The 14,618-nt window shown below is 32.2% G+C and overlaps 1 protein-coding gene across 1 annotated transcript; it reads right to left on the bottom strand.

Annotated features, from left to right (window-relative positions):
• Positions 1-664: 664 nt before the first annotated feature.
• On the bottom strand, positions 665-8,385 carry LOC139490918 (F-box/LRR-repeat protein 2-like). The gene is made up of 2 exons (XM_071278057.1): positions 8,342-8,385; positions 665-2,847 (listed from the first exon to the last, which is right to left on the bottom strand). The coding sequence occupies exon 2, from the start codon at positions 2,782-2,784 to the stop codon at positions 1,195-1,197; it is 1,590 nt and encodes a 529-aa protein (XP_071134158.1). The 5' UTR covers positions 2,785-2,847; positions 8,342-8,385; the 3' UTR covers positions 665-1,194.
• Between the last annotated feature and the right edge of the window lie 6,233 nt (positions 8,386-14,618).

Here is a 14,618-nt window from a genome sequence, read left to right as displayed (position 1 = left end):
GTTAAAATGTATACAATACGTAGGATATGTAAAGATTGTCGTTCAAAAATATGATAAATAGGTTTTCAGCCTAGATACAGATCACCTACGGAGATCTCATACAGTTTTAGAAAATGTTCTGTATTGAGATAACATGATACGTCTGCATACACTATAATGCATCGGATTTCACGGCACTATTTCGACCAAACGTGACTGCGTATTTATACATCCCGAACAGCCAAACGGACGGACCTCTAAAGAAAGGATTATAACTTAGTTGGGCATTATCAATTATTAAACCCTTACAATCTTTCGTAGGAGTCCTCTGTCTATAAATTTTGGGTTGTCATCTAAAGGACTTTTTTTCATTTTTAGTAACAGCAGCAGTATTGGTTGGGATTTACATTTTAACTGAACTCTTTTCACGATTTCAAAAACGTATCTTATTTATTTAAGTGTCATTACTAGAGAATATTTGGCTATTACACACATTTTCTATGTACGTTTTATGTGTGCTTTGCTCTTTGAGTGATCACTATCTCATTATCTATAATGCCCCATCTCATATCTCATATTTAAAATAACATTGATATTGACATTGTAAGTATTATACTGCATAGCATGTTGGTGCATTCCACATGACAAATATTATTAACAAAATAAGACGAAACAAATACATACACACATAAACACACCAGATATATTTGGAATAAAAGGCTATACTAGGGACGGCAAAACATGGTAGCAAGCGATAGTTTTATATTATAGTAAAAAGTAAAATCACAAAAATACTGAACTCCGAGGAAAATTCAATCGGAAACTCTTCAAAGTCCCTAATCACATGGCAAAATCAAATGACAAAACACATAAAAAAAAAACGTAGCTCTGTGTGGTACATTTTTGCACAGATAAATATATACATGACGCAATCACATGGTGGTGAAAACAGCAGCTTATAACATTGAAAAAGATCAGAGCTTAAGTAAATCAATTCACTATTGAAAATACAGAGAAAAGATTTCTGTTTTCTGCAATCTCGAAAGAAAACCACGTCCCAGTTTTAATACACATTTTAAAAACTGTAAGTAAAACTTAATTTACAAACACATGCATCAGTTAGTGTATTTGCAGGGCTTGTTTGCTATAAACGTCGTATGTTCTTTCTAACGTGTGTCATCAGGACTAATTTTGTAATGAAGGTCCAATAATTAATTAAGTAATGCAAATACTTTCGTCTTGTGTTTGAATTGAGGACAGTTCAATAACCTGTTCATTTATCTTTATACTCCTTAAAAACATGCAAATGTCAAATACTTTTCTACATAATGCTTCAACTTCATTCAAGTTAAGAAAATTAATTGTTAGATATAGTTTTCTAATATCAGGACACATTTTAGCAAACTCAAGAATTGTCCTCGGTAAAATATTCTCACACTGTATCATATCGAGACAAAGCAAATGTGAGTGTTTATAACTGTAATCACTGTAGCGGAACAAATCAATTCTCTCGCTATCGAATTGCAGTTTTGTTTTCTGTTTTGTACCCGTAATATCATCTTCAACGACAACCCCAGCAGTTTCATCATGTATTCCTGTAGTCGAATGATTGATATAATCTTTAATACCCAAACAGCTATGTATTTTCAATATCCGAAGCCTTTGACTGCGCTTTACAAGGTACATTATGCCATCCGCAGAAATTTTATGACAGTTCATGAAAGTGATTTGCCTTAGATTAGGGCAATATTTCCCTAAAGCACAGACTGCTATATCACTGATTGTCTCGCAATCAGACAAGACTAGGCATTCTAAATACTTGGTAGACTTGAATAAATAAACTAGTTCATCATCGTAAATTAGCTTTATTCCATCAAACGTAATGGTTTTAAGTTTCGGGCACCCCTCAGCTAGTGCATGAAAGCTAAAATTAAGTCTTTCGTTTATTATGAATGAGTTTCCAAATTTAAGCGATTCAAGATGTGGACAATGTTTTGAAATTTCTGCAAGTCCTTTAAACGTTATTTTGGAGCACTCCAGGACATCTAAAAAACGAAGATTAGATGAGCGTTTGACTAAGTGGCTAATTCCCGTATCATCAAATTTTGTCGAGCGGAGTGTGAAGTCTGCTAATCCAGGAATCTGTAAATTACTGTTGACTATTAAGTTTGATATTTCAGAATTGGATAAATATAGCTGTTCGATGTTATTATAATCATTCAGAATTAAAGCTACTGTTTCACTGCGCAAGGTGTACCATCCTCTTAGTACGAGTTTTTTAAGGCAACTCTGTTTTGTAAGAAATTGAATTAAATTGTTGTCTATATTTTGCAGTCCATACCAGCCGAAATCTATTGATATCATCTGTAATTCTTCTAAAAGTTTCAGACAGCGTTGCATGTCAAACTTTGAATCAAAAAACGCTGTGAAATGTTTTATAGATGTTAAGTTTTGTACAATGGTATCCACAAGATATCCGGACACTAGTTCAGTCAGGTGTAAATGTTCCAAGTTCGACAGTTGAATGCCAGAAAATGCAAAACGATAATTTCCAAGAATCTGATATAAATGAGTTGGATGAATCACAAGAGTACAAACAAAGTTATTTATTTTTGCAAAGTGTGCATAGGATTGATCTGGATCGTCATATGTTAGATTAAAAGCCAAATGTTTCCATAATCTTGGCCATAAACTTAGCTCATTCCATACATCACATACAAGGCTTACCCCATGTACTAAATCTCGTGGGTGAAGATAAGAGAATATTTGCAATAAAACCTCTGGTGGTAAGTCTGTAACCAACATGATAGTGATAACTTTTGTTTAATATTCTGCTATTGATATCCCTCCTCAGTTTTTTATATGGTTCTAGAAAATAAATATGTAACAGATGAAATACTTTCAAATCGATTAATGATTTGTGTTTGCTTAACGATCACAAAAAGAATACGTCGAACGATTGTCACACAACCAGTTATTTTATATTTTGTATCTAATCTTGCGGTTTTGGTTTGTTAAATTTGAAGGCTGTACTTCCAAGTTGTTTCTATCCTCGATAACTATGTTGGATCGGTGTATCAATGGCTGCCAAACGTAAACCATCTTTCTTATTTCAATTTAGAAGATTTTACATTCACACGCAGAAGAAGGATGACTATATGTTAAATCCCCCTAAACATACGGATTATATAATTTAAAACAAAGGAGCACATAATCCTAATAGACGTGATACGAAGTTATTATATTCAGTTTCGTTTTATTTATAAGCCACTTTACGGGATTTCTTTTAAGTTTTAAATAGAGCATGTGTCGCTCACCTTGGTCTATGTGCAAGCAGCATATTAAACAAAGGACACAAATTATAGACGATGATGAAATTGTGTTTTGGTGATGATGTGTTTGTCAATCTTACTTTACTGAACATTCTTGCTGCTTACAATTTATAATGAAAGTTGGCTCAGAAAAATTTACGAAAATTGTTTAAAATTTACTTTAAAGAGCAATAACTCTGTAAGGGGTAAATTGAACATTTTGGTAAAGTTGACTTATTTGTAGATCTTTCTTTGTTATACATAATTGCTGTTTACAGTTTATCTCTATCTAAGATAATATTGAAGAAAATAACCAAAAACTGCAAAATTTTCTTTGAATTACCAATTCAGAGGCAGCATCCCAACAACGGGTTGTCTAATTTGTCTTAAAAATTTCAGGGCAGTAATATTTTGACTTGATGAACAATTTTACCACTGTCAGATTTGCTCTAAATGCTTTGGTTTCAGAGATATCGGCCAAAACTGCATTTTACACCTATGTTCTATTTTAAGCCATGCTGACCATCTTGGTTGGTGGGCAGTGTCATCAGACACATTTTCAAACTAGATACCCCAAATGATAACTGTGACCAAGTTTTGTTAATTTTTCTAAGTAGTCTCAGAGGAGATGATTTATACTAGTCGAATTTAAAAAAAAAGGGTTAAAATTGACTATAAAGGGCTATTACTCCGTAAGGGGTCACCTGACAATTTTGGTCATGTTGACTTATTTGTAGATCTTACTTGGCTGAACATTATTGCTGTTTACAGTTTATCTCTATCTATAATAATATTTAAAATATTAACCAAAAACTGCAAAATTTCATTAATATTACCAATTCAGAGGCAGCATTTTTTAAACAAGACACCCCAATGATGATTGTGGCCAAGTTTGGTTAAATTTGACCCAGTAGTTTCAGAGAAGATTTTTTAAAAAGAATACTTAAATTTTAGAAACATTTTTTAAACTTGACACCCCAATGATGATTGTGGCCAAGTTTGGTTAAATTTGACCCAGTAGTTTCAGAGATTTTTTTAAAAGAATACTTAAATTTTAGAAAAATGTTTAAAATTGACTATAAAGGGCAATAACTGTGCAAGGGGTCAACTGACAATTTTGGTCATGTTGACTTATTTGTAGATCTCACTTTGATGAACGTTATTGCTGTTTACATTGTATCTCTTTCTATAATATTATTTAATAACCAAAAACTGCAAAATTTTCTTAAAATTTCTTATTTAGGGACAGCAACCCAACAACGGGTTGTCTGATTTGTCTGAAAATCTCAGGGCATATTGATTTTGACCTTATACACAATTTCACTCAAAATCTACATTATATATCTTTGTTCTATTTTTAGCCATGGCGGTCATCTTGGTTGGTTAGTCAGGTCATCAGAAACATTTTTTAAACTAGATACCCCAATAATAATTATGGCCAAGTTTGGTTAAATTTGGTCCAGTAGTTTTAGAAAAGAACATTTTTGTAAAAGTTTACGAACGCAGGACGACGGACGACGGACGCCAAGAGTTCAGAAAAGCTCACTTGGCCATGTGGACCAGGTGAGCTAAACATTTACGTAGATGGTAAAGTTGAGGAGTAACCCAAGGGTAACTGAAAGTTTGTAGTATAGAAATGTCATCATCTTGGACTTCTTCCGGTTGACAGTTAACCCATTGCCAGATTGGTACTTCCATTGCTTATGTGAGGTGAACAAATTTGCAGACATGTACAGCCAGAATGGGGACGTTAAATCCGATGCATCGTTAAATGAGTGCCACGATCATTGCATGTTGGGGAATCCTTGTAGCAAATCCGATGGGTACGTAGGTGACTTGGAACAAGGCTAGCAACTTGGTAAGTCCGTGTCCGGTATGTCCTAGTTTCCGTCGGCAGTCGAAATTTCACGCCATATATTTCAGTCGGCCTATTTTTCATAACCTACACATTGTATTTTTCAATTGTCATCAACCGCAAGAGATTTTCAATCGGCAACTGCCCACATATTCAGAAGTAGCGAAATTCAGCAGCCGTTTCCTACTTCAAAGAATGTAACTATGGGTTAATTTTAAACTTGACCGTGAATAGCCATGCTTTTCATTTTAGATGAACCTCACTATTTGTTTGATTTCATAGTAAGCAAGGGGCATTCAACATGGTCTCCTTTTTCCAATTACAGTCCAAGGAAATTCCTATAATGTATACTATTTATGCTTAGTGTATTGTAGTCTTACATCTGCACGACATGTTTGACTGTCCTTGACATTAAACAAACATTAATAAGAACATATGTGACGTCAGCTCATTCGAAGACATCGCTGTAATATCGTGGTTTGTTTTGGCATTCTTATAATTATATCATCAGTATAGAAACAAAGAATAAATTACTACGCGTGTGGCATTTGTTGGTTATTCTTTCCTAGCTTATAAAAAAAGAAGATGTGGCATGATTGTCAATGAAACAACTGTCCACAAGAGACCAAAATGACACAGAAATTAACAACTATAGGTCACCGTACGGTCTTCAACAATGAGCAGAGCAAAGCCCATACCGAATAGTCAGCTATAAAAGGCCCCGAAATGACAATCCAACTTCAATGATCCGACCATTTCATTAAATATTGAGAATAATCTGAAACTGTACAAGAATTTTTCAATGTTTGTCAAGTGATAATATGATTGAAAAAGACATCTTGCATATCTCTCAGATGATTTTAAAATAACCAAACTTCGGTAGTTGTCTCATTGGTAAACATATTACATCTGTTTATAATATAATACCCGACTTTAATAAAATTAACGGTATCAATTTTCTTGCACCAGATGCGCATTTCGACAATACATGTCTCTTCAGTGATGCTCGTGGCCAAAATATTTGAAATCCAAAGCTTATATAAAAGATGAAGAGCTATATAATCCAAAAGGTCCAAAAAGTATAGCCAAATCCGTGAAAGGAATCAGAGCTTTGCATGAGGGAGATACATTCCTTAATTTATAATAATTTCTATCATTTTGTAACAGCAAATTTTAATAACACAAAAAAAATCCGTATTTTCATGCCAGTACCGAAGTACTGGCTACTGGGCTGGTGATACCCTCGGGGACTAATAGTCCACCAGCAGAGGCATCGACCCAGTGATAGTAATAAAATTAACGGTATCAATTTTCTTGCACCAGATGCGCATTTCGACAATACATGTCTCTTCAGTGATGCTCGTGGCCAAAATATTAAAGCTCGTGTAATCCTGGACATGTATGAAATATTTGCCACTGGATATTTGGAAAGGGATGGTGGTATAGAATATATTTGTAAGAACTGGAAAAAATGTCGGAAAAAATCCTTCATCACTTCCCAGGATATCAAATGTCCGTTCCCTTACAATGATATAGCCCATAAATTTCCTTCTCTCTTCGTTTTGCCAAATTTCATAAGATCCGATGGCAGATGTGATAACTAGATAAGAAATTCGTGTAACTGTTATCTTCATCATACTTCATCGTATGTGCAAAGATGTCCTATAAAGGTTACCATACACACCCGTTTATCACATAGATCACATGAGAATATATACGGCATTCATAAATTTATTGATATCATGATTTAGACTATAAACGATGTCATATTTATAGATGTGTGCCTCTGTCATCGTATCTACCTTTTTAAAAACAAAAAAGAGAGGAGAGTTTTTACTAATTGAGGTTCATCAGAACAAATGGATAACTATGGCCGTATTTTCACCTCAAAAACTGCTCTGTGTACAGACTTACCTGTGCTGTTTGGAAAGTTTTAAGGCCTAGCATCTACTAGATATATAAAAGTTAAGTGCATTTTGTGTTTAAGAAAGACAAAATCTTTCTTGGTTTTTGATGGGCATTTTTTTCATTTCTGCAGAAGGTTTAAAAATAAACAAACACTTGAATTACTTTGATTCTGTCTACTCACTGACTCAGATAAACTCTTTAACTCACCTGTATTTGTGAACAGTCTCTTGTACATGTCAATTAAGGTCAATCAAAACAATACAAACAGTTTTTTATACCTGAGGTAGAATCTCAAAGTTGTACCACAACTTAGTTAATGAAGGAAAAATAATACCCATCTAAATCTAAAAGAGATTTAAACTTTCTGAATCACAAAATGCATTCAAATTTAATATATCTAGTGGATGCCACCCATTACAACTTTTCCAACTTCACAGGGAAGTCTGTACTCGGAGTGGTTTTTTTGGCATGTAAACACAACCATATTTGTTCGTTTGTTATGTTGAACCTTAAGGTTCCACTAAAGTCAAAATATAAGACACTACAGAAATATCTAAACTTTGCCTGTATTTTCAACCTATATTGAATAAAGTCCTAAAATTTAACACTAAATTTTCAAAAAAATCTGGAGGCTTGCGAGATGACTGAATTTGTTTAAAATTGGTATGAATGAATACTGTTACATATAATGCAGTACAAGCTAATGTTGATTTTTAAGAAAATGTACTGATTTACGAGTTTCAGTTAAATTCATGTATCTAAGTGAGCGCATATCAAAAGTACAATACAGAAATTGGACAAAAATGTCATTGAAACATATTTATTTGACAAATACTAGCTTGTACTGCATTACATGTAACAGTATTCGTCTTTACCAATTTTAAACAAATAAAGTCATCTCGTAGGCCTGGATCCAGATTATTTTGAAAATTAAGTGTTCACCCCCCAAAACCGGTTTGGCCACAACATAAAAATTTCAAGTTTATTTACAATTTTTACGGTGTGTATATGTAGAGTATGTTTAAATGAACATAGGTTCCCATAGTTTAGGACTTTATTCATTATAGGTTTAAAAATACAGGCAAAGTTTATATGTTTATGAAGTGTCCTATATTTTGACTTTAGTGGAACCTTAATCACAGAAATTGACATCTTCTCGCTAACTAAACTTTTGCCTACTGGTTCGTAAATTCTCTCCTCCCTTCACCTGGCATACATATAAAATAACGGACATTGTCATTCATATAACAGATCGACAATCTTATATTTAGTTTTTCTTAATACATACCTCGTCGTAGCTCTAAACAAATGTTCAGGATCAATAACTTTAGCTTTAGTTATAATATCTATTTTTAAATTATGACAGCCATATGGAACGCATATTGTGACATAAATGAATCAAAATAGTAAGTAAACATTAAATTTCCGGTAATATTTTTGGAGTTAAACATTTGTATTCGCCAGAACAAATACAATCAACATCATTCAATCCGTATACGACTTCCACGTGAAAATAACAGTTGAAAGCGTTATTTCAGAGAACGAAACTTCAAATTTTTTTTTGTGATTAGATTTATATATTTTTCTGTATTCGCATACTACTTTTAAAATCGATTAAACGTTATATTAAAGTATTTACATGAAGACTAAAATGAGATCTTCCCAAACAACAATTAAATAAATATTGCATTGCAACGGAGTGTTCGAATGAAATTGAGAATGGAAATGCGAACGTGTAAAAAGAGACAACAACACGACCAAAAAGCAGAACACAGCCGTTGTCCACCAATGTGTTTTGCATGCGAATATGAAAAATAAACATCATCAAAATTTAAACAACCACTACTGTTCAATTTAGTTTAGAAATTGGTCTCCTCTTCCGTCAACTAGTAAACTCTTGCTAAAGTATGTCGTCCGTTCGATTTTCGAAATGTATATTAAATTCGCAGCCAATCCATATAACAAATATTTTGTGATATTATTTGAATACAAGATATTAGAAAATATGTTCCAACAGGAAAATAAATAATGTGTAGTATAAAATTAGATGTGGTATGTTTGTCAATAGACAACAACTCTCCACAATATACCAAATATGACACAGACATTATCAATTATAGGTCGCCGTTCAACAATGAGCAAAAACCGTACTGCATAGTCAGGTATAAGAAAAGGCCTAAAATTACAAATGTAAATCAATTTAAACAAGAAAACTGATTTATGTACAACATAATGAATGGAAAACAAACATGACATACTGCAACAAACGGCAACAACTGAATTATAGATGCCCCTGACTTGGGACAGACACATACATAATGTGGTCTTTATAAATTAGTTTGATGTATAATTTTCAGTGACAAATATTTCATAAATATTCAGGACTAACCAAATTGACAATGTTTTAATGAATATGGTCTGCCGAGTAGGTCCAGTAGACTGTCACTCACAAAGAGCTGCATTTTAGATAAATAAATAAGGGGAGAAGGAGACCTCAATTGTCTCCCATGGAATGCCATGCAAATTTCTGTTTCAAAAAGGTCCATCAAAGCAACACATATGTTGTCTCATCTTCTCAGTGGAATTGGCACCATTCAAGCTGATGAACCTTTTGCTTCTTATCTCAATGCTAAGGAAGTCGCAGAAAGGCCATTATCTAAGAAGGAAAAATTGTACTTAAACTGAAAGTCGTAAATTTAAAATCAGGATATACTTTTTCGTAATGCTCATACAGTGTCCAAAAATCATCTGGTCTTTAATGTATAATTACATTATCTGAAAAATATCTTAATTTTATCAAACACAGTCTAGTTAATATAATTTCCCTTGCATTTTGTTTATACATTTTCCAACTCATCTAAGAGATTGTAGCTGCTACGCAGACTTTATAAAGGAGCATAAATGTAATGAACCCGGGATTTAAAGAACATCTGTTCCTCTATCTAAAAAAAGTTTATTGGAAGTTTGAAATTATTCCTCATCAACAGAACAAATAATAAATGAAGTAAATATTTTACATATAGGTCCTGCCGTTGTTTATCCTCTAAGTATGTGCTAAATTGTTCTTTAGATTTTCTTTGTATATTTTTAACCATTACTGTTTAAGTCCATGTTTAGTTATAGACTGATAGGCGTGGCTCGGTATTTATACATCCCGCCATTTTGTTATTGTGCAATGGTCATTTTATGTATTCTTTTCTCTCCGATTTTTTTATATTTACTAATGTACGTTGTCTATTGAGTTGTATATATGCCATTACGTTTTTCTTTGAGGCGTAGATGTTTGTAATTATTGTGATCAATTATATTATAACACAGTTTTGACTGCTGTACTCCAATTTTTGACAATTCGCGTTAAACCTCTCACGATGGAATTACTACCTTCCAAAATCACTCAGTAAATATCTTTATTTTTTCAATGTCTACATGTGTTTACTTGTATCAGTCGGAAACAATGTTGAAATAGAACAAAAGAATCGAAGCTCTTTGTTAGAGAAGGCGATAAATGTTTACTGTAATGTTTACTATAGTGGTTGGATGTAGAAAATGCATAACCTCCGTTTTTAACTTTTTTTTACCACGGACGGAAAACATATCAATCTATTAGTTCAGTAATTTTTATGTCTGCCCTTCCATCATTTGACTCGAGAAAAAAATCCAAAAAAGGGTAACAATTATATAGAAAAGAGAAAATCGAGTTCACCTTTTTATGTTAGGGCGTGTTTGAGTTGAATATTTTGTCTTGATATCGTACAAAGCAAAAATATTTCATACATCGTCTCGCTTCAGATTCTATCATTTTTATATATCAAAGCTACAGGTTGACTTTATAACATAAAAAAAAACACAGTGCTAAAAGATGAAATAATGGGTCAAGTGAAATACATATGTAATGAATCACAATAACAGTGTAGGTGTGTTCGTACAGCTTTTTTTTTTTTTTTACTAAAAGTACTTGACGCAGTCTTTCAAGTTGGATGATGAAAATGCATATCTTCGAAAAATTATAATTTTTTTCTGTGTGATAACTAGGGTTTATAGTCTTCAACCTCTAAAACATCTAGTCTGCCCTTCCACGAAATAATTAATTAGAATGTTTTTAAATGTTTATGAATTTTCGAAAATTCCACATGAGAACCGATCAGACAATAGTTTTAAGTGAAATCAATGCAGACAAGATCATTAACTGATGCTCATTTGCTAGTTGATACATTTGTCTTTTAAAATACAACTGGCATATGGTGTAACACCACTAATTCAGGCCCGGCCAGAAAGCACATACCAGAAAGTAGTACATATTTAACACAAAATAGTTCCTACGCATGGACATAACTCTCAATATATTTTGAATATTTTATTAATTTTGAAATCAAATGAAAGCTGCATGACTGGTGATCATTGCAGAACAATTTTTGACTGATAAATTTGAATAATAAAAAAATGGCATGAAATTTTAAAAGGAGGGTACATTTTGCCTTTTTGTCAGATCGGAAGTACCTGTTTTGGTACATCCGAAGTTCCGGAAACCAGTTCTTTCTTATATGCAATGTAAGGTATGTTGATTTTTTGAGTACAGGACACCAGAAGGTGTTGCTTTGACATGCAATGATTGTCACTTTATTTGAACTTAAGATAAAAGAGCTGTGACCACTCGAAATTGAGGAATTTAACATAGAAAGCAATGGGGCCATTAATTAGTGGTGTACTTCCTATTACAGAGAATCACCAGAAATCCAATATTTAGAAGTTGTACCTATTCCAATGAAAATAAGCCCAATTTGATGTTAGTAATCATGTTTCATCATCTTTTTTTGGTCAACCGTCCTGCTTATGGGAAATTTAAGCTTTTAAATTGGCATACTCAAGTATGTTAGCCTTTTATGGTCATACAGCATGCATGCAGTTAAGACTTGACTCCAAGTTCTTATTTTTGCATTTTTTCTGATTGAAATCAATAAAACAAGTATTTTATGACTTGTATATGGAACAAAATAGCTCTTGGTCAAAATAATCTTATGATTTTTCAAGTTTTTTTGTTTTTCTTATGGTAGCCTTTTACAATCAAGGCAATTGGTACATACTCATATAAGAATTCTAAAATCTCACTGTACATGCAATTTTGAACCAGTTTAGCAAGTTATCTAGCTGAAGGATATATAAATTGCTCTTATTGATCTATGTTTTACCACAGAATTATGGTATATACAAAAAAAAGCCCTTTTCCAGTTTCAAGAAAAAAGGGGGGATAATTTCTCATTTATGTCTTAAGTTTAAACTGATATATTATTATTTAATGAAGAACCTCTGATAAAAATATGACTATTAGTAAGCACATAGCTTTCCTAATGGAAATTAATAAATAAAACAATAATATTGAGAATAAAAAAGGTATATTGGCCAATGGTAATATCCATATGCAGTTTTCTTTGAATAACCCATATGTTACTACCAGTCCAATTTGAGCTTAAAATTAATAAAATAGTATTTGGACTAAAGCTTTATATGTTTTTTATTGCTTGAAATAGATCATAGAATGAAATAAAGTAATGCTCAAGTCAATATAGCAAGTTTGGTTCTGTTATTACAGAGAATCACCAGAAATCCAATATTTAGAAGTTGTACCTATTCCAATGAAAATAAGCCCAATTTGATGTTAGTAATCATGTTTCATCATCTTTTTTTGGTCAACCGTCCTGCTTATGGGAAATTTAAGCTTTTAAATTGGCATACTCAAGTATGTTAGCCTTTTATGGTCATACAGCATGCATGCAGTTAAGACTTGACTCCAAGTTCTTATTTTTGCATTTTTTCTGATTGAAATCAATAAAACAAGTATTTTATGACTTGTATATGGAACAAAATAGCTCTTGGTCAAAATAATCTTATGATTTTTCAAGTTTTTTTGTTTTTCTTATGGTAGCCTTTTACAATCAAGGCAATTGGTACATACTCATATAAGAATTCTAAAATCTCACTGTACATGCAATTTTGAACCAGTTTAGCAAGTTATCTAGCTGAAGGATATATAAATTGCTCTTATTGATCTATGTTTTACCACAGAATTATGGTATATACAAAAAAAAGCCCTTTTCCAGTTTCAAGAAAAAAGGGGGGATAATTTCTCATTTATGTCTTAAGTTTAAACTGATATATTATTATTTAATGAAGAACCTCTGATAAAAATATGACTATTAGTAAGCACATAGCTTTCCTAATGGAAATTAATAAATAAAACAATAATATTGAGAATAAAAAAGGTATATTGGCCAATGGTAATATCCATATGCAGTTTTCTTTGAATAACCCATATGTTACTACCAGTCCAATTTGAGCTTAAAATTAATAAAATAGTATTTGGACTAAAGCTTTATATGTTTTTTATTGCTTGAAATAGATCATAGAATGAAATAAAGTAATGCTCAAGTCAATATAGCAAGTTTGGTTCTGTTATTACAGAGAATCACCAGAAATCCAATATTTAGAAGTTGTACCTATTCCAATGAAAATAAGCCCAATTTGATGTTAGTAATCATGTTTCATCATCTTTTTTTGGTCAACCGTCCTGCTTATGGGAAATTTAAGCTTTTAAATTGGCATACTCAAGTATGTTAGCCTTTTATGGTCATACAGCATGCATGCAGTTAAGACTTGACTCCAAGTTCTTATTTTTGCATTTTTTCTGATTGAAATCAATAAAACAAGTATTTTATGACTTGTATATGGAACAAAATAGCTCTTGGTCAAAATAATCTTATGATTTTTCAAGTTTTTTTGTTTTTCTTATGGTAGCCTTTTACAATCAAGGCAATTGGTACATACTCATATAAGAATTCTAAAATCTCACTGTACATGCAATTTTGAACCAGTTTAGCAAGTTATCTAGCTGAAGGATATATAAATTGCTCTTATTGATCTATGTTTTACCACAGAATTATGGTATATACAAAAAAAAGCCCTTTTCCAGTTTCAAGAAAAAAGGGGGGATAATTTCTCATTTATGTCTTAAGTTTAAACTGATATATTATTATTTAATGAAGAACCTCTGATAAAAATATGACTATTAGTAAGCACATAGCTTTCCTAATAGAAATTAATAAATAAAACAATAATATTGAGAATAAAAAAGGTATATTGGCCAATGGTAATATCCATATGCAGTTTTCTTTGAATAACCCATATGTTACTACCAGTCCAATTTGAGCTTAAAATTAATAAAATAGTATTTGGACTAAAGCTTTATATGTTTTTTATTGCTTGAAATAGATCATAGAATGAAATAAAGTAATGCTCAAGTCAATATAGCAAGTTTGGTTCTGTTATAGGTGTAACACCACTAATTCAGGCCCGGCCAGAAAGCACATACCAGAAAGTAGTACATATTTAACACAAAATAGTTCCTACGCATGGACATAACTCTCAATATATTTTGAATATTTTATTAATTTTGAAATCAAATGAAAGCTGCATGACTGGTGATCATTGCAGAACAATTTTTGACTGATAAATTTGAATAATAAAAAAATGGCATGAAATTTTAAAAGGAGGGTACATTTTGCCTTTTTGTC

The sequence above is a fragment of the Mytilus edulis genome, chromosome 10 (assembly GCF_963676685.1).
Source record: "Mytilus edulis chromosome 10, xbMytEdul2.2, whole genome shotgun sequence".
Taxonomy (NCBI): Eukaryota; Metazoa; Mollusca; class Bivalvia; order Mytilida; family Mytilidae; genus Mytilus; species Mytilus edulis.
The sequence above is the reverse complement of the archived record's forward strand: the minus strand, read 5'-3'. Positions and strand labels throughout refer to the sequence as shown.

Excerpts from the sequence above, each read along its gene's own strand:
- LOC139490918 (XM_071278057.1), bottom strand. The coding sequence starts at position 2,784 with ATGTTGGTTACAGACTTACCACCAGAGGTTTTATTGCAAATATTCTCT.